This window comes from Onychomys torridus, chromosome 8 (genome assembly GCF_903995425.1).
Source record: "Onychomys torridus chromosome 8, mOncTor1.1, whole genome shotgun sequence".
NCBI classification, from domain to species: Eukaryota; Metazoa; Chordata; class Mammalia; order Rodentia; family Cricetidae; genus Onychomys; species Onychomys torridus.
The window spans coordinates 81,352,686-81,373,731 of NC_050450.1; the positions used below are offsets into that span (position 1 = coordinate 81,352,686).

General features: G+C 41.6%; 1 protein-coding gene across 1 annotated transcript in view; it reads left to right on the plus strand.

Moving 5' to 3' along the window:
- Positions 1 to 2,977: 2,977 nt before the first annotated feature.
- Positions 2,978 to 21,046, plus strand: part of Ca10 (carbonic anhydrase 10) — a 499,797-nt gene continuing 481,728 nt past the window's right edge. The window contains exons 1-2 of the mRNA XM_036195903.1: positions 2,978 to 3,094; positions 4,610 to 5,252. Of these exons, the coding sequence (XP_036051796.1) occupies positions 5,192 to 5,252 (61 nt within the window). The 5' untranslated portion in view covers positions 2,978 to 3,094; positions 4,610 to 5,191. The remainder of the gene's footprint in view (positions 3,095 to 4,609; positions 5,253 to 21,046) is intronic.

The following is a 21,046-nucleotide window of genomic DNA, read 5'->3' on the forward strand; positions in this document are numbered from 1 at the left end:
GAGAATGAAACAAACATACAAAGTGTATTTCAGGCCAGCAAGAGCAAAATAGCATGACACTGTGGCAAAGAGAAGGAGGGGAAGAGACTAAAACATGTGGTGAGCTCTTTGTGCTTGAAAGCAGGCTAGTCAAGAAGGCAAAAGGTAAGGAAAGAAGCTTGATTGCCTGCCCCTTCTCATTCCGTATGGACTGCCTTTGGGAAGCATGCCCTAATAAGTGTTAAGTCCTTACAAGTTTGACCCATCAGATGAGTCATCATTTTGCTGGGGTTCAATAAAAGAGAAGATAAAGAACCAAATGAAATTCAGCATTATCTTCTCCTAGAAAGAGGGATCATATTTATTCTAATGTCTACAAGGCAACTGATGTTGTCTCTTGAGCTTCATCAAAACTCTGCTCAATTTGTAGAGCACATGCAATGAATTGGTAATGAAGAAATGTAAAGGAACAGCAATGAGATAAGGAGAAAGTAGTATTAGAGAGAGATTTTTAAAGACACAGCATATGAAAAAAAGAGTTGGAAAGATGACTCAGTAGTTAAAAGCACAGTACTAGTGTTGGAGAAAACTAAAGTCAGTGTCCAGCACCTATAGCCAAAGATTCACAATCACCTCAAAGGAAACCTGATGCCCTCTTCTGGCCCCCAAAAGCACTGCACACACATGAACCAATTTGCATGTTTTCTGCTATGGCCACATGGACGTGCATGTGCACACACATGCCCACATACAATTAAAATTTTTAAAAATATACATGGGAATACACTCTTTAAAATACGGAAGATAAATAGCTTTACCCTCATCCTATTTTCTTCATTGATTTGGGAATAAAAGGTAATAATGAGTACTGTACTCTGATTTACAGATTCTTAGTATTTCCTCACTGAGTTTTTATTTGGATTCAATGAAGAATTTCACAGTTTACAAAAAAATATGTATTAAGCCCAGAAAACACTTAAGAAATTATAATTTCTTTCAGAAAATGCTAAAAAGGAACCCAAAACCTAGGGGTCCATTGTATTTACTGCCAGATTGCAAGTATAAGAGAATTGGCCTTTGGATTTCTTATTGGAAATAATCTGGGTTGCCTAATTGCCAATAATCATTTCTTTCTCTCAGGTTTAATGTAAATAACTTTGAAATTATATAAACTACCAATACATTTTTATTCTGTCTTTGATTGATTGACTCTACTGCCTCTACATGTGCCATGTGAACACTTAGACCCTTTCTAAGTACTCATGACCTTCCCCACAGTGATTCTTATCATTTTATAAAGCATGTATCAAAATTGTGTAGTTTGGGCTGTTCACCTATAATCTCTACACTACATGTTAGTAGCTGTAAGACCTAAGGTAAATAGCAGCTCTGAGATTGTTTTGTAAGATATTTATCTCACAGGGATCTGATATCGTGGCTCAAATCCGTGCCCTCCAAAATTGATCATCAATGTGCTTGAATGAGAGGTAGGCCTTTAGAGGACTAATTAAGTCATAAGGATTCTACCTTCATGAATGAAGGGATTTATCCTTACAAAGTGATCGAGGAAAAGTAGTTTAATATGTTTTGCCCTCCTGTTAAGTAAGGGCATAGAAAGAGGCCTCCCTCCAAATATGGAATGCCCTAACCTTGGCCTTCTTCCAGCCTCCAGGTTTGTAAGACATTATTTATAAATTTTGTGGGCTGTGTTATTTTGTGAAAGCAGCAAAATGGACTAAGACAAGATGTAAATTGTTACTAATTGAGATAATTCATGCTAGGAACTCATCAATGTATGTTCTATAGAAATTAATCAATATATATTTTAAGCTAATGAACTCAAGAGTTTATTTTTGAAGATACATTGTAACCAGGTAAAAATTAAACTTTTACAGTAGTAGAGGCAGGTTTGGACAGGGAAAAAAAAGGAATAATAATTATTTACTATCATTGGTCTTGAGGCAAAATGTAGTTGAAGCACAACCTCTAGGCTTTTTGAAAAGCATCCATTATGCTTTTCAGTTTAAAAACCATAACACTGTACTACAGTGCTTCATATATGAAAGACAGCCACTTTATATTTGCATAATTCGTTAATAAATAATGGACTGTGGTATCAAAACCCAGTCACCTTGTTTGGACTTCAGAGAGAAAGCACTCTTGTTGGCAGTAAGTGAGCTTAGAGAACAGAAGGTGGGTCGCTGTCCGCGGTGCTGAACTCTCCCTAGGACGAATCTGTTCTTGTTTGGCAAACTGCTTTCTTCTCTCTCTGCTCAAAAGTCCCTTTCATGCAGTCTACTTTCAAGGCAGGGAGACAAACACTCCCCCATATGTTTCCCAAATGGGCTAATTCTCACCATCTCTGAATCTTTTAATGTTCTCAAGTCTCAATGTTTTTCCTGCTGAGCCTCAAAGTTCTCTACCTAAAAAATCATGGATTTATTTCATCTGAGCCTCGATTTTTAATGCGTTGGCCACCTGGAGTCCTTGGCTGTCATCTGAGAGGGAGAGAGAACCCTCGGCCACACCTCCTTCTTAAAGAGTAGGCAAGTCTGCCAGCGGTTCTTTTTTAGAATCCCCGGAGGCTGCAGAACCGCACACTCTGGCTCCTGCAGTCAGCCAGCAGCTTTCCTTCCTCTCTCAGCACACCCTCCCGCCCCGCGCGCCCCGCCGCCCCACTTCCCTGTACAAAGAATCTTTAGACTCCCTAGACTCCGTTCAAGAATCCGAGGAGCCCTCTGGTGTAGCTACTTTGGCTCTTATGCCGCACCCGTAGATACCACACCGTCTGGATGCTTCACTCACTGTGTTCACTGATCTAACTGTGCAGACAAACAACACGATTTTTGCCCCACCTCTTTCCTTTCCACTTATCCACCCTTTCTATGCTTATTGGACCGAGGCTTACAGTGAAATGGCTTCTAAGCATCAGAAATTTAAAAGTACAAAAATATTCCCCGGGGTAGTGCGTGTGTTGGCTGTGTGTGTCCATCCGCGCTTATGCAAAACCTCCCAACGTCACACTTCGGTATCCGGACAAGCGCCTGGAGAAATCCCAGATCTTACCAGGGATTCCCTCTGCTCTACCCTCCTCTTTTTCAGCACCCTAAAAGAGGTAGGTCTGGGGCTTTCGCCAACCACTCCTTCAGTGATCGCCGCACACAAATCTGCTGCAGTTTTCCCTCCACTGTTCGCTCCCAGTCCTTTTACTCGAACAGTCCGGAGCGCAGGGTTTCCGTGCATTTACCCTGCATCTGCACTGCATTCCCATGCAGCCTTTCCCGGGTTAGACCTTCTGCGGACCGGCTGGCTCCGGTTCCGCCAGGGTGGTGGGTGGTGCTCTCGCCGCCCCCTCCTTCCCTTGGGACTCGGGAGAGCGGCGCGCTGGGCAAGAGTGCGCGCGCGCGGGCTTGCTGGGGAAATCTTCCCTGGAAGCTGCCTAGCGTCGCTGACCGAGAGTATCCCGGGGCCCTGCAAAAGCCACCCAAGCGTTAGAGAGCGTCTCTAAAGAAAAACGGCGAATGAAAATTAAAAGGGGAAACCCCTTTCCCCGGCGGCCTGGTTTCCGATGGTATCGGATCCTCGCGTAGCTGATCCGGTAGGGACGCGCTTGACCGCGGCTGAAATCCGGACTTAGAGCGACGGTTTGCGAGAGGAGGGAGGTGAGGGACTTGCGGGCAAGAGTTGCACCTGGTCTGGGAACCTGCAAAGAGAATTGTGGGGTGAGTAGCCTATTACTGGCATCCGAACAGGAAGAGGGAAAGAGGGAGGAGGGGGCAGGAGCCGGACGAAAAGGAGAGGGCAGGGAATGGATTATGAAAGAAAAAAAAAAAAAAAAATCCTCCAAATTCCGCTGCAGAGGGAGAAAGCACACCACAATCCTCTAAGGATGAGTCCCGCACGGCTTTTCTGTGCGGAACGAGCAGCGGCGAAGTTCTTTTAAAGAGAAAAGAAACTCCAAGCTCCTGGAAGGGAACCGGGGCAGCCGGGCGGGGCGGAGCTCCAAGGCTGGTTCCTAGGGTCCAGCGGCCGCCGTGGCCTGAAGTGCTGACGCCCGGCTCCTGCTCCTTATGGCCTCACCGCCCCACCCGGGACGGACTTATGCCTCCGCCCCCCGGTGCCTAGAGGCCCGACTGACGTGGGGACTCCGGGTGGCGGCGCGGACGCTCACCTGGCGGAGCCTTCTCTCCCTCTCCTCCTCCTGCCCCCGCCCCCACCTGCCCTCCTCCTCTCCGAGTGGGAAAGCGTCGGGATCCGTAGGCGAGGAAATAACGACCCCTGCAGTTGCATTGCGGAAAATCTCGGCGGCGGCGCTAGTTGCGGACGATGGAAGCAAGGCAACTGCGGGGTCTGGGGAGCCTTGGAAAACAGCAGAAAAGCAGAAAGCGCGCGTGCAACGTGGGGAGCCAGTGAGCCTCCCGACGCGCCCCAGTCCCGAGAGCCCAACCTTGGGCTCGCCGTCCTGGAAGCATCGCCCGAACCGGCCTCGAAGGCGGCTGGCGGCGAGCGGACTTGGGGAGCAGGGAGGGTCAACGGAGGCTGATGGTGACCGGTGTTTTCGGGCAATAATCCCCGCTTCTCTTTCTTTCTCTGTGTGCCGTGTCTCCTCTCTCCCCACTACCTCCGGAAGCAGGAGAACAGGCCAGATTGGAGCCAGCAGCCATCCTCTGACCATGCCCTGGTGAAGGGGGCGGACTTCGAGGGCAACTTGTCGCGGACTACCTGGTCTCAGCTAGCATACGGGAAGAGGCCAAGAGCTCGGAACTGCACTGCTCGGCCTGGTCGGGGGCTGTTGTCTATGTCTTCTTGGGGCGCCCGGCGGATCGGGGTCTCGGTTTTGCAGAAAGAGCCCAGTGCTGGTGGCTTCAGGTGGCTGACACCGCCACCACCGCGGTCGCCTCAAGTGCTGTTTCCACCGTTGGTGAGAGGAGCAGAGACGCAAGAGCGGGGAGACCTCCGAGGCAGAGAGGCATCGGACATGTGTCAGCACATCTGGGGAGCACATCCGAAGAGCCCGAGGGGAGATTTGCCAAAACAATTCAAACTGCGTTATTGATCGTGGGGGTGACTGCCCCTGGCCGGCTGTCGGGTGGGAGCGCGAGTGTGCGCTCTCTGGAGAGTGTGTGCGTGTGTGTATGTGTGTGCCGTGTCGGGCTCCCCCCTTCCCCCCTGTTTTCCCGTCGAGTGATGCACCTGGAATGAGAATCAGAGGATGGAAATAGTCTGGGAGGTGCTTTTTCTTCTTCAAGCCAATTTCATCGTCTGCATATCAGGTACGGGACATTCTGGTATCATGGGCGGGTGGTGTGTTCTATGGTGGTATTTGAAATGTATGAGATTTTATCCTGTGTAGACTTAGGGCGGGAAGTGAGGAGGTGGCACGGCTGCCCCTTTTCTTTCCGAGTCTTTTGGTATCTTCAGAATCAAAAACCTTCTAAACCCAATGGTGTGTGCACCAGCGTGTGTGTGTGTGTGTGTGTGTGTGTGTGTGTGTGTGTGTGTGTAGGTGTGCTGCTGTGGGTAAGATCTTTGTGGTGTCCTGGAAGGGAGAAGGGATGGAGACTGAAAAAGAAGAGGTAGATGGGTGTTGATTCTCAGCTTTCCTGGCTGAGAACTCTGGCGCCGAAATATGAGCCTTGGCACCAACCCCCGCCCCCCAACCCCTGGCTTCCAAAGTTCCCAAACTCAGTGGTTCCTGGCTGGCAAAATGGATGCAGAGTCTTGCTCTGGTATCTAGGCACTTTAAAGAGACTGCAGGAAGATGCAGGACTGAGGAATACCAGGAGAGACTGGAGTGATGTGCAAACCCTCTTTGCCTTCTCCAGATATTGAAGAATGTATTGTGGTGTTTGAAATCCAAGTGGCACAGCCTTCCCACCCTCAGACACACCTGAAGCAGTACAGTATTAGGAACTCTGCTTTAGATTAAAGCCTTAATTCCCAGTAGCAAGGCTGTGCTGGCTCAGTGGCTGATCACAGGCTGCTTGGGTCAGCTTGTGTGTGTGTGTGTGTGTGTGTGTGTGTGTGTGTGTGTGTGTGTGTGTGTTTTCAAATAAGAATCCAGGGTGTTGAGGTGTCTGGAGTAGGACTTGTACCTGCCTATGCCTGAAGTATTGTGTGTTGGGAGGAACTGTCATTTCCAAGATGTGTCTTTCTTGGTGCAGGAATTTAGGGTTGGAAGGAACTGTGTAGATATTCCCGGCTTTGGCTCCTCCCATTGACCAGCACCCACTCCATTTCCCTTGCACCTGCCATTTAAGCACTCAGGGTGTAGCCCATTTGCTGTTCTCCCTTCTGCCTGCAGTCCCTCTGCAGAATTAGGGACTGAGCCAACTTCCCATGAAGTCTCCATAGGTAGATGAGCAGGAGCCCTGCCTCTGTGAGCAGACACACTTGACCAGCATTGGAGTAAGACAGGTTTCCTGCCGCCTCCTTTAGTCCTTGCCAGTCTCCACCCCCTAAATCAGACTATTAAAAACCCTTCTGTGTTTTCTTTACTTTGGACCCAGTTCTGAATACTGCTATTTAATTTCAATCTTCTCTAAAGAAGGAATGGGAATCTGTTATGTGAAACCATATTTGGAGCTTGGCCACCCTACTAAAAAACACACCGCTGTAATACTTTAGTGAGTTATATCCACATAGAAGACAAGAGAAGTCTGGGGTCACTCCCTCCCCCACACACACAATGGGAATTCTCTTACTCCATTGTGTATCTTCCAGTATAAGTATTAAGGTGACTCCTGAGGGTTTATGAGTCCTATGCCCAAGGATAGACTGGGTGGCATCTCATAAGATCACATTATATGTCTTTCACCTGTATCTCTCCCTCTTTCTCTTGTTCCATATTATTTTCTTCTCTTGAAAATATACTTTTCCTACCTCTCTGTAGCATCATAAATAATTTTCAGAAGAGCCATCTAAGTTCCTGTAAGATTGGATAAAATATTACATTCGGTGAGGGGCTGGGCTTAAGTATCCTCTATTAGTCCTCAGCCTGGACCCTTAATCTTGCCGAGCAATGACATGGGGGAGGGGGATCAGCTGAGCAGGAGTCTGTTTTTAGCCTCAGAAAGAGTTATCAGTGGGATACCTGTCCTGGCTGCATTTGATTTGGTGTGTCAGCAGCTAAATTATTCAGATAGAAACATGAGGAGGAGGTTATATCCACCCCAGAAGAAGTGTTAGGGAGTGTGTGGCCTTTCACATGTATTTACTAAATAGTCGTCAATGCAATGTAATGAGGGGGATAAAAGTGTAAGCAAAATGGGTAGCTATTAGCTAAACAGAAAACTAGGTTACCACTCCAAGTGCTCAGTTAGGGTCTGCATTGCTTTGCAGTTCATGAAGATATGTAGGCAAAGATGCAGCATCCTCTGTTTTGTATTTACACATCACACATTTGACTTTAAAAGCCGGTTCTGTCTCTCAAGCCAAGGGGTTTTCCTCCTATCAGCACAGCTGCATATCCAGTGAAGCTCATTTATGTCTAAATTATGATTGGTGATATAATCATGACTCACAATTGCCACAGTTTGGGGACTTCAACTTTTTTTCTCTTCCCATCTGACAGCCTGAGGATGTGTTGGAATTTGACGTACTAAGGTTGAATAATTGTGCCTTGGAGAGGACTTAGTGGGTCTTTCATTTCTGTTTCCATGATTTGCAGTTTTAATTTGCTCATGAATGAGTTTTACCAAAAGGAACAAAAATCCTTGAATCATAGAATTCACTATCATGCATTTTAAAATACAAATAGGGTGGGAGCATCTTTTCACCATCTTAGGGTGAGCCTCCCTGGCCAGTAAATGGGTGCTAATCCAATCCATACTACATTACCAGACAGTGAAGGATGATGCATTGTTAGGCTTGACTTTATTATTGAAGAGCATAAGCCTGGGAAGGCCAGTAAAAATCTGCAGTATGAACATTTTACAGGAGGAAAATTCTGGTAGCAACTTTGCCTATGGAAGGTATGTGTAGTGGATTTCACTTGGTAGTCTTTGCTGTCAGAAACACTCTGGACTTTGTAACTCAGCATTTTATTAACCCAAGGTTCTCCCTCTCATACACACACACACACACACACACACACACACACACACACACACACACACCAAGGAATTTCCCTTCTGCATTATTTGGCTATGTCATATAAAATATAGCTACCTGGACTCAGTCTGTTTGGTAGTTATGCTACATATTCTGGTTAGCAAAGGGACTAAGAGCCCATTTGGCCAGAATTTGCTTGATGCTGAGTAAGAATCATGCATATCTTCCACTGGAGGGATTATACCAATTTTGGCAAGTTAGTGACAGCACAAGATGGCTTAAAGGGAATGCCATGGTCTGAGAATTAAATGCAGATCTCATTTGGCTAAAGATGTAAGGTAGCAGAGGTCTGTAGAGAGACCAGGGGGGTGGAAAGGGGGAAAGAGGGTTGGCAAAGAGAGAAGAAAGGAGGGGAGGCAGAGAGAGAAATGACAGTGAATATGATTTCTCTCTGTGCTAGCTAGAGGACCATTCCCTTTCTGCAAAGGCAGCTTAGACCAATGAGAATGAGTACTGAGAATTGAGAGAATTTCCTGGTCAAAAGACAGCTCCCTAATTTAACTCCTGTGTTGTTCTCCACTTCCCCACTTATGTAACTTCCCTATGTACCAGTTTGTTCATGATAACAGCAATAACCATTTAATTATGAGACACTATCACACATTTTAAATTTAATATGGATATTTTGATTTGTTCCTTTTTAGAATTTGTGGAGGGTAATTTTATAGCTGGAGCAACCTAAATCCACAGAGAATTAGAGAACTCACATCCAGGTCCTAGTGAAAAATATATCATTTAAGTTTTAGTCCAAGACTTCTTTCAAGTTTGATTTTTTCTATTTATTTGGTTTTTTTTAATTTTGATGTTTCTAGTTGGAAAAATAAATGATGCTAAATGAATGTTTCTCTTCAAGAACTTGTAAGTAAAAGTTTAAGGCAATTATACTGTAAAGTTAGAAATCCTGGTAACATTTGAGTTGAACTTAAATCTGTCCATCAAATAGATGAATCTATTACCCAAGTACCTCAGCCATCTTTTAATCATCATTCATTATAAGCAAATACTCCTTCTCTAATCTAAAAACTAAAATTTTTTGTGAATTAGATGAGATGATAAATGCTGTTTAATCATTTTTCATTTAACATAGTATTTGGCACCTAGCAAACATACACTAATATCAACTATTATTTATTTTCTACAAATGTAGTCGTATACAGATTTGATTCACACAGAGTAGAACTTTACTTTCTTCCCTGTTGGCTTCATTAAAAGCAAAAAGGATCATCAGTCAGGGCCTAGGGAGATGACTCACTTCTTATAGACCTATCTGCACAAGCATGAGCACCTGAGTTCAGACCTCCAGCACTCCTTGTAAAAGCACAGTGGCATACATTTGTATTTCCCATGTAAGACAGTAAAGCAAGCAGTTCTCCTGAGCTCACAAGTAGGGAGCTTAGCTGAATCAGTGAGTCCCAGGTTCAGCGACAGACCCAGACTCAAAAAAAAAAGGTAGAAAGCCATTGAGGAAGGCATCCAATGCTGACCTCTCTGATGTCCACATGCATGTGTATAAGCACACACATGCATATGAATACCTACCTACATACTTCACACACACACACACACACACACACACACACACACACACTCACACATAGAGACATTTTGTAACATACAACATGAATTCCACTCTCAAGTTCATGAGTTCCTTTGAGCTTGCCTCAGTTGTCCCTGTATCCCCATCATGATCTTGACCCCACCTTGCTCACATAATCCCTCTTCCTTCTCTTTGACTGGACTCCCAGAGCTCAGCCTGGTGCTTGGTTACGGATCTCTGCATCTGCTTCCATCAGTTACTAGATGAAGGATCTATGATAACAGGGTATTCACCAATCTGATTACTAGGGTAGGCCAGTTTAGGCACCCTCACCACTATTGCTAGGAGTCTAATCTGGGGTTTTACATGTGGATTCCTGCCTTGAACAAATTACAGTTGTGTCTTGATTGACCTTCCCATGCAAGCAAGACAAACAGCACTAGATTTTAGTGCATCACCAAGAATGTTCCCTACTCATTCCTTTAACTCAATATTATTAGGTGAGAGGAGACTTGGGAAGTCTTAAGTATCACCTAGTCACTGTGTAGTACATACTTTCAAGATCAACAACAGGCTTTTCCACATTCTTTGCATGTGTTACAGATCAGTATAGACTCCTCTTTAAAGTTCCTCCAAATTAAAAAAACTGTGTATGCATTCACTATGACTTGAAATAGGATATTTGATTAAATAAAATTGAACTCCTCTCCAACAGGCTGATTGTGTCATTAGCCATGTGATGTCTTTAAATCATTTTCCTGTGGGATGTCATAGTCAATCATGGACAGATAACTATCATCCTAGATGAAAGTCTCAAAGCAGTGGGCATAGAGAACCAGGTAATAGGAAATCCCAAGAGGGGAAGAGAAATGTCCATGTGGAGAAATCTTGCCTTGGTTGAGGATAGATTAACTGACATATGAAAAAACCAGGACCAAACATTTTGTCTCATTACCTGCATTAAGTATTTTGTATTTGTATTTGAGATTTCAGTTCAGAAGAGAGCCTAATGCCATAATTCCTTTAAAAAACAAATATGGATGTCAAAAAGTTTCAACCCACAATCAACCTTACTCTAGTTACCTATATGGCATAGGCAATTGCCTCTACTTCTTATTCCTGGGTTTCTCATCTGTCAAACATAATTTTCATTTGCCTTACCTGTTTTTGTTTTGTTTTTTGTTTGTTTGTTTGTTTTTTGAGACAGGGTTTATCTATATAGGTTTGGAGCCTGTCCAGAAACTCACTCTGCAGACCAGGCTGGCCTCAAACTCACAAACTCACAGAGATCCACCTGCCTCTGCCTCCTGAGTGCTGGGATTAAAGGAGTGCACCACTACCGCCCATCCTTGCATTGCCTATTTCTAAAGGATTGTTTGAGGCAACATCAGAAATGATAAAGGATCCTTCATGCTCTGCATAAGTCAAATGCTTATATTATTCGATGAACCAAGATTAAAATACAGCTGTAAAAGCAAAGTTGAGAGGCACACAGAGAATATGGAGTGATATGAAAATGTTTAATTGTTTAGATGCTATTTTATATAATGCATTAGTGTGTCTAATGTTAGAAAGCAGTGAGAATGACACCTAATTGACTAATATATGGTCTAAATACTATAGATGGGAAACTATGACAATGAAAGAAAATGAAGGTATTGGGTTGAGGTGAGAGTTTGGAATAAATGAAATGGAGCTCACATTAAATAAAAGGAGAGGACCATAAGTGAATGGATGCTCAGCAAGGACTACTACAATAGAAATACAAGATTTCTTCTGAGAGACACTGGAGTGTCAGGAAGAGCCTTCTTGGGAGGCTAAAATACTAAAAAAAAAAAAAAAAATACCATGTACAAATACAATTTGGCATTCTCTTATGTGATACTAATGTTATGTAGCATCACATTAATTCAATGAATTGAAATCATTTCATACTTGTTCATAATTCTAACTACTTTGGGTCTCAAGTTAGTGTTGCCCACTTGCAGGTACTGCTATACTTGGCATAGTTTGTACTCCTTTGAGGGTTTTAAGATAGGGAGGGAGAGTGTTGAGCTTTCTCATCTGTATGGAGAAAGATGGAGTTGACACTACTTGGGGCTGTAGTTACAACAAGGAAACTATAAGGATAACAAAACAGGATTGGTTGAATGCCTAGCATAATGTCTGGAGTGCAATAACCAAAGGCCAAATTGTGTGTGAGAGAGAACAGTACATGCCATGGAACAAACACAAACCAACATGTGAAGTACAAGTTTGTCAGCCACTCTCTGGAAGGTCATGACCTGGTTGTATTGGAGAAGTAAAGTAGGCTCAGTACGCCTCCCTTTCCTCATTGAAGAAACAAACATATGATCTGCCTTTGTGCCTGGCATGTAGTAGTGACATAGTGAATTGAAGCTATCCCCCACAAATATCCATATTCATCAGGACGGGTGTTAATAATAACCATTGCTACTAATATTGGAAATGGTGTCTGTAAATGCCAAGTAATCCTTCAGCCATTTTCTTTCAATAGCATTATATATGATATATAATGTATATATAATATATGCATTATATACACACATATAATGTATTATTATATATATACATATACACATACATATATGAAACAAAAGTGAACAATGCCTGGTTCTGAGTATTTTATAAGATAATGCATTCTTCATGATAGAGGTTTAGGAACTACACTGAGAGTGTGAAGGAAAAGCAGTTGGCTCTTGGTATATGTAAGCCAAGAAAGGAAAGATTTATAAAGATGAAAATATTTGAGCTAGGAGAAAATACATGGGATTTCAAAGTAAAGGGCAAGAGGGAAGAGGAAAACCACAAGGAAATAATAATATGTTCATAGCACAAAGCAAAAATATCAAAAGTGCAGTGAACTGGGCATATGGACTCAAGGGATTGGAATAATTGACTGGAGCTAAGGTTACAAACTAACCTGCAGTCTCAATGAAGGTCTCTCAAGCTGAGACGAGAAGTTGAGACCTTAGTATTTTTGTTACAAGGAACTCAGGAAAATGATGTAATTGGTTTTGTTTGTGACTTAATAAAATATGTTTGTACTTTTAATGTTGGAAGCAACAGCCTAGAAACCAAAAACCCTCTTCATTTCTTACCACCTTTTTTCTTGATAATAGAACCCACAAAATTATCTTTTTCTAAATCCTATATAGTGAGTCCAAGTCTTACACAAAACAAACAAACCACCACCAGCAACAACAACAAATTTCCTATCCTTATGAATCAGTTATACCAGTAGGAAACATTCTGAGTGGCAGGCCAAACATAGGAGTCATGTCCTAACACTTGGGACCCAGCTTTACCTTGATTTTTAGCCCTTCATATTTGCATCTTTAACAAATGAAAATATTTTGATTTTCTGCATAATAATGATTGTATTTGTTAACGAGCTGAATGTAGGGAAGGATGAATGACCTACATGTACAGTTGTGTCATAAATAATAGCCTTATGCCCCACTGTCAATGCCTTCCTTGCATGAAACAGATGATCAAGTCACTACCCAATATTCTGCATCAGTTTTACCTAACTATACTATGTGTAAATCTTGTTTGTAGTATATTTTCTGTTCACTTGGGAAAACTTGTTTATGATCCACCAAATTATATGCCTATTATACCCTTTCAAAGGTACAGTTACTATGGAGAGGGTAGATAGGTAGGTAGGTAGATATATACAGATAGGTAGATAGACAGATAAGAGAGAGAGAGAGGTACAGATACACAGACCTCAAATGAAAACAGTGTTATTCATCCACCTAGTCACACAAAGTTTATTGAAAGAGCCCTAATGTCTCCAGACACTTGGAATCAGAATGAATAAAATAATGAAATCTCCTTCTCCGAACTTATTAATTAGTAAGAGATGATTTTTTAGGTATTAGTAATTTATAAAACAATATGATAAATAGTATAATAAGGATAAAGAAAGTGAGAACAGAGAAGGAATATCTGACTCATTTAGCAGCTGGGAAGGGAAGGAAGAAGAGAATAGGTACCCTTAGGATGCTTGTATTGAGCCTTGATGTTAAGTGTTGGCTTGGAAGATTTGTGCTGATTAACCAGGAGGAGTGAGATGAAGCAGTGGTCATAGGAACTAGTATCTGCAAGAGCAGAGCAATGAGAGACAAGTCGCCTTGAGTTCAGTGGGTATCACAAGGGTAATATGACAACTAGAAAGTGGAGTGTGAGGACAAGGTCAAGATGGAAATGTGTTCAGGAAGTATGGCTTCAGCAACAGCAACATTTTATAAATAATGCCAGAGAAGAGTGCCTTGTGCCTCTCTGTGTCAGAAAGGTCTCCATTTGAGTCCTAGGAGAGTGTGGTGTTTGATCATTCACTTTAATAAAAACAGACCAGTCAAGTAAATGCTTGTGGCAGTGGTCTAGCCACGCTCCATTTGGCTGAGATCACTAAGCATTTTCCAGTGTTGTCTCTGGCTCCAGGTGGCTTCCCAGAAGCTTTTGAAGAAACTCGGATATAGATTACACAGTTTAATCTCCATCTGCAACTTATTGCTCGCTTTCTCTACATTAGGGAAAAGAGACAGAAACCTGTTGGTCTATCCTGGGTCTTGCAGTGTTTGAAGTTTCATCTGATTTGCTTTGTTATTGAACATTTCTTCTTCTTCTTCTTCTTCTTTTTTTTAATCTTGTTGCTTTCATCTCAAGTAATTTTAAGCATAACTTTAAAGGATCTCCAGCATGTAGTTTTTTTGGGGGGAGGGGAGATCTTCCAGTCATGAGAAATAGTCTGGGACCACCATAATTGCTCTTTATTAGCAAGTTTGGGCTGTTAATGGGGTATCCAGGCTTTGGGGTTGATTACATTTGCATGAAGGAGCCATCAGATGGCAGAGGAGAGATTATCCATGGTTATGAAGGAGACAGCCTACAAATGTCTTTGCCTCCTGGTCTGGGAGAGGTGACACTTTTGTCACAGCAGATGCAGAATTCATCCTTAACTCTGTCCAATACTTCATGCCCAGTGGCTAAAGGAGCTGGCAGTAGGAAATGAAGCTTGTGACTTTCAGTTCAGTTTTCCAGAGCCAAGTATTGCTGGCTTTGCAACACATTTGGCAGTGATGTCAGAGTTGGAATAAACACATTTACTGGAGGATATGAGTCAACATATTTCCATTCTGCTCCTCCTCTCTGTGTCCTCACCACATGCACTGCTACCTTTTACCCTCAGTGAAAATAATCGTGATGGCAGCACTTACTGGGTGAGGCCAGCCCTTTCCTCTGAGGTTGGGATTAACAATCAATGACTCCTAGGGCTCTAGAAATCAATATAAGGAAGCATATCTATAGCAGGTGTTCACTTTGTTTTCTTTTCCCAGTGTTTAACTTGTTTGTCCATTCATAAATGAAAGCTAACAAAAAGATGCCTCTTGTGAGGTGGTCCAGGCATGTGGTAAAATGTAGTGAACAAAAATCTTGTTCTTGGTCCCTGCAGAAAGTCCATGTAATGATATACCAACACTGTAGATTGCATTAACCATGACCGAGCCTGGTGCCTGGCATTTAGAAGATGCTCAATAATAAACAAATCAATTAATACATAAATGAATAGAAAGGAGTGATTTAGACTTCTTAATGTCATACGAGAATAAGAAATTAGAACTAATGCCATAGGGAGGGGAGGCAAATCAAACACTTGTGTCAGCCACCCTCTTGCTTCTGCAGCAGGCAGATTTTTCAATGTGCAAGGACTTGGAGGAAAAAAAAAGGAGCAACTTGTTGGATAGTTTGTTGTTTCTTTCTCAAAATGAATTCATAGGTTCGCTGGACAAACCATCCTTATTTGAGGTGGGCACTCATGTTTGCTTAAGATGTATTCCAGCTCTTTTGTGTTCTGTGACACCATAGTTAAAGACATGAACTCCTGGGTCCATGGATTTAGTATTGTTCCCGTCTTTGTGTCCTCTCTGATATGCTGTGTTTTCTACCATGAGAGAAAACAGTCCATCAGTGAGCTCATTGTCTTTCAGTTAGAACTCTACTAGAGTGTTCAAAGGAAAGGTCCCTGTCCTAGAGTCTTGATACAGAGAATTACAGGTAATGTCTCATAGTTATGGTGTTTCCAGATTTATGTAAAATGAAATGTTACTTGTCATGTTATTTTCCACACTGTCATGTCTAAATGCCTAATGAAAGTAACTTAAGGAGGGAGGAGTTTATTTTGGCTCATGGTTCTGAGGCACAGTCCACCCAGGCTGGGATGCCATGGAAACAGGAGTATGAGGCAGCTGGTCACATTACATCTCCAGCCAGAAACCAGAGAGCAGTCAATGCAGGTGTCCAGCTTGCTTTCTCCTTGTTATTAAGTATGAGCATTCCACCCATGGGCCAGTGGCTGTCCTTCTTCAGAGTAGGGGCCTCCAACCTCAGTTAAACCAGTCTTTAAATGCTCCCTCACACCCCCAGAGATTTTTGTTCTAGGTGATTCCAAATCTTGTCGTGTTAATAGTCAGCATTAGCCATCACATGTATTCTCTGGCTTTTTGTAAAGAAGAGCAACTTCTTCTCACCAGAAACAAAAGAACCAGCAAGATCCTGGGACCTGAAGTAACAGAGTGGAGCTGCTGTTTTGGGCAGACATTCTCCTCCTCTGATTGAGTGTGTGGAAATGGATCACTTGGATGATGTCTGTTTTGTTTCCTTGATTTTTAATTATAGAGAAGAGGGTAGATTAGAGATGAAATGTTATTTTTTGTTAGCTTCTGATCCCATGAGTACATGTTTGAAAATTACATTTGGTCAGGAGGTAAAGTATCTAAGGGCATTCTTGTTCCATTGTTTAACCCTGGGTCTGAATAGTTATGTGTTATTTGCCATCTAATTCACCATAATAACTGAGCTTTCAGCTGGTGTGACTTAAACCCCTATAGAATAAAATACAAAGTGGGAAAGTCATTTTTTTCCTATGTAACAAGTCCTGTCCATGATTTTCCCTTTTGGAGAAGTTCTTTTTGGCTTTTTAGTTAGTATTAGTACAATGCTGTGCCTAAGTGACAGCTACCTGCAGTCTCTGGGATATGAGTGGGTGTGGCCTTTGATGTTCTTTCTCTTGGTTTTGAAATTGCTGGGGCTAGAGTTTGACTGTGTCAAATAAAGTGTTGTATTGTTCTACAGTTACAGGTAAGACAGATGTTGAGTGAACTAATGGGTGAATGCTGTGCTAAGCATCTACTATTTTGGCTAATTGTGTATTCAAATGAGATGCTCTCCTTTCATTCTGTTGCTTGCAAGACTGGGGACTACAGAAGTATTTTGCAGCCACAAACTTGATTAACACTGTGACTCACAGGGTTTATTTTAATGCTAATAGTGTAAGAGTATCAAAAAATTTAAGGAAAAAATATTTGTTCCCCTATAGACAAATTTTTTATTTGTTACAGCTTTCCTACCTTAAAATATATGAGCTTTTAAAAACTTTATATCTTAAGTAATTTCTCATAGGGATTCTTTACAGGAAATCTTGGATTCAGAAAAATGCCACAGTCAGTCATGTAACACTTAGAAGTTTCTTGCTCGCATAAATTGTTCAGCTGGCATCAACATGTACGTATGGCAGCTTGGGGGCCCCTAGCCTAGCTTTTCACCCAGTAGCAAAGGGCAAAAGGTTTGTTGAACAGTTAATGTCTGAGTTAGAGTTTCATTGCTGTGAAGAAACACCATGACCACAGCAACCCTTAGAAAGTAAAACATTTAATTGGGGCTGGCTGGCAGTGCGGAGGTTTAGTCCGTTGTCTTCTGCGGAAGGAAGCATGACTGCACACAGGCAGACTGGAGAGGTAGCTGAGAGTTCTACATATGGGATGGCACATAGTAGGCAGAGAGAACTACACTGGGCCTGGCATGGGCTTCTGAAACCCCAAAGCTCACTCCCAGCGACACACCTCCTCCAACAAGGCCGTACCTTCCAACTGTACCACTCCCTGTGAGTCTGTGGGGTCCATTTTCATTCAAAGCACCACAGTGAGCTAGGTATTTCTTGTTAGATTTTTATAATAATCTATGCATCTAAAACAGTGTCTTTTAGTAATTATTTTCCATTATTTGGTGACATGTTGTTTCTAGTTTATACCTTCTTTTTGCTAGCTTGTCATATCTATATATAATTGTTTCTGTTGAATTATTTCTTTAAAATAATTCTAACCAATTATAATTTCTCACTCATGAAATTTCATCTGGTTTTGCCATGATATCCCCATGTGTGAACTGTTTATAATGCTCTAGATGTACACCAAATTTGTGTTCAGTATGGTGAACCCCATAGTTCATTATAACAAGGATAACTGCTGCCTTGAAAGTTACTTAACCAAAACTGAATAGCTCTGGCGTTAAGATGCTACTGTAATTCACAAGTCAGACCAGAGACAAAAAAACATCACGTCGGAGTACATGCCTCCCTTGGGTCTAGAAGTTTGAGACTTGGGTAATATTCCTGGTGCATATTTTTATTAAGTTACTGAGAGCAAGAGAATAAGCTGGTTTGCAGAAAATATTATTGGGATGGGAGTTAGGACCTGACATAATTACTGTTAGCCTCCTAGCTCTGTGTGGTGACATCAGTCACCCACCACTGCTTTGATTCTTAGTGTTTTTTTGAATCAGGATCCTATTCTACCTAACTTGGGCGCTGTAGAGTACTAAGAGGATTTTGCAGAAAGTTTTGGTTGATGCTAAACTTCTCCAGTTCTTAAAAAGCCAAAGTAGCAAGATTTAGACTGTAGAAAGATCTCTCTTCTGTGTGTATGGAGGGGGTGAGGTATGAGGGCTGTGTGTGTGTGTGTGTGTGTGTGTGTGTGTGTGTGTGTGTGTGTATGTGTGTATGTGTGTATGTGTGCTGGTGTGTATGAATAAGGGCATTTGCATGCCATGACATACATGGTGTGAAGGTCAAAAGACAAGCTGGAGTACTAGTCCTCACCTTCCACTTTGTTTGAGACAGAGTCTTTTATTGTTTCTCTGATCCATATGCCAGGCTAGCTGGCCTTCAAACTTCAGGTGATTCTCCTGCCTCCACCTCCTGTATTCCCCGGGGAGTGCCATTGTTATCAACATGTGTACTACCTGGCTAGACTTGAAATAGTTCTGAGGATTTGAACCCATGTCCTTGATCTTGAACTGTACCAAACACGTTTACCCACTGGACCATTTCCTCAGCCCCTAGCAAAACCATGAGACTGTGAACAGAAAAGTGACGATGACTTCTTAAATAGGAAAGCATGAGGTAGGAATTGTAAGAGCATAGCCTGAACTAGATTTGTAGAATGGTAAAATTGTAGCCTCGTAGCAAGACCCGGGGAATAACCTAAGAGTATACACTACTGCTACATAAAAAAAATATGTGTTGAAAATTTGTATATTCTTTTTTTTTCTAATTAAGTCTCAACTCTTTTGATATTGTGGGACCTCATCACTGAGTAAGTCTCATGATCTCATTTGTGACCTGGAGTTGATAGCATCTGTCTGTGATGTTAAGAGAGATTGACATTTAAAAGAGGTAGCATGCAGTTTGAGCTATAGATTGCACTTGGTACATGGGAGATTTGGCTAATTGTTACCGTGGAAGCTAAAAGAACAAAAGACACATTGGATAAAATTAGGAATTTGGCAATATTGTGTAAAACATGGGGATTAAATGAGCCAATGCATGTGAAAGTATTTAGCACAGTGCCTGTGCATAGCACATAATCAGTTAAGGTTGGTTGAATATGATTCACTTAGGGAAATTAGGATGTTTGGGGAATATTTTAAAGGTAAGAGGAGGAGGGACAATCATAGTTTTCCCTAGAATGATCTTACGAGACAGTTTACTGGGTCTAACCCACACCACATTTTTCTTTATTTCTGTTTATTTAATGAACACATTTTTAGTTTTAACTACGCTTTAAACTTACCAAGGTTTCTAATGTGTGTGATCTTGTGTTACCCTGTACAAACCTGACTTTGGCAGGAGAGGCATAAGCAGAAGCCTAGTTCAAAGAATTTTTGTACTGTTTCATTATTATTATTATTATTATTATTATTATTAATTATATTTAGTAAATGTTGACTTGTTGGATGGAGCAATAAAGAAATTAAGTGTCATACACCAATCCATTTTCAATAGAAAACAGAATAATTGACCTCACATGCTTGAAGACTGTCACTCACTTTTACTGCAAACTAACTGCTTCATTTCTGTTCATGACTCAGTCCTGCCAGGCTTTCTCTAAGTATTAATTTGTGCACATGGCAACCTTAACCATGTTTTCTTCAATCGGCTTGCAAATGAAAACATAGCTTTGATTTGTGTTTAATATTCACTTGGGAGAAGGATTTTTAAAATGATAATTAAATGCTGAGCTAGTGCTGGCATCGTGACATGGTTCATTTTTTAATATTAGGTCTGAAAGATTTAGCAAAAAGGTATAAAAGGAAAACCAACAAGAAATAGGACAGTTGATAAATGCTGCCTATGTTGATGTTCAGTAAAGACAAGTAAACTGTGGCCTGAGTATTTCTCTAGGGAGCCTGTTTTAGAGATTTTTTTGAACATTTAGGCTTTGTATGAGATTGTTCCTCCAATCACATTGGCAGAGGCTGGATTACAACTGAGAATGCAGAGACTAATGGACTGCTAGGACTAATCCACTAAACCTCTACTCCTGTTTCCCTTAAATTGATTGAACTTAGGGAAGCTGCAAACAGACCCACACCAACTATCCTGGTGTTAGATCTGCAAAATTTAATGAGTTCCAAGAGCTTTAAAGGACATGAAAGTCAGGACCAGGGAACACCATACAATATTATCACCTTATTGTCTTAGTAATTATTTGCTAAATCTCAAAGTTTTCTTCCATCATCTTAATTTCAAAAAAAGAATGCTTTTCACATGCATAAATATAAAATTAATACTACTAGAGATGGATAGATGACTCAATGATGATGAACACTTACTCCTCATGCAAAGAAACCAAACTAGGCCAGCACTCACCTCAGGTGGCTCAAAACTACCTGTGATTCCAGCATTTAGGAGAGATCTGATGTCTCTGGTTTCTGTAGGTTCCTGCACTCATGTACATATACCCCCAACATATATACACTTTATTAAAAACAATAAAATAATTCTTTAATAGCACCAATACAGCCCAAGTTTAAATAACTTAAATAAAGTGATTACCAATCCAGCTACTGTGAATATTTTTGGTTGTTTTCAAAATTGTGTGAGATAAATATATTTTTATGTTCACTGAAATCACATTCACCAAAAATAGAGATAAAATAGTGTGAAATATATTATATTCTCACATAGGGTATGACAATGATAAAAATCACACTTTTATGCTAATATACTATGCTTCTGTTGGATGCACTATGATGAAACTATAAATTTAAAAT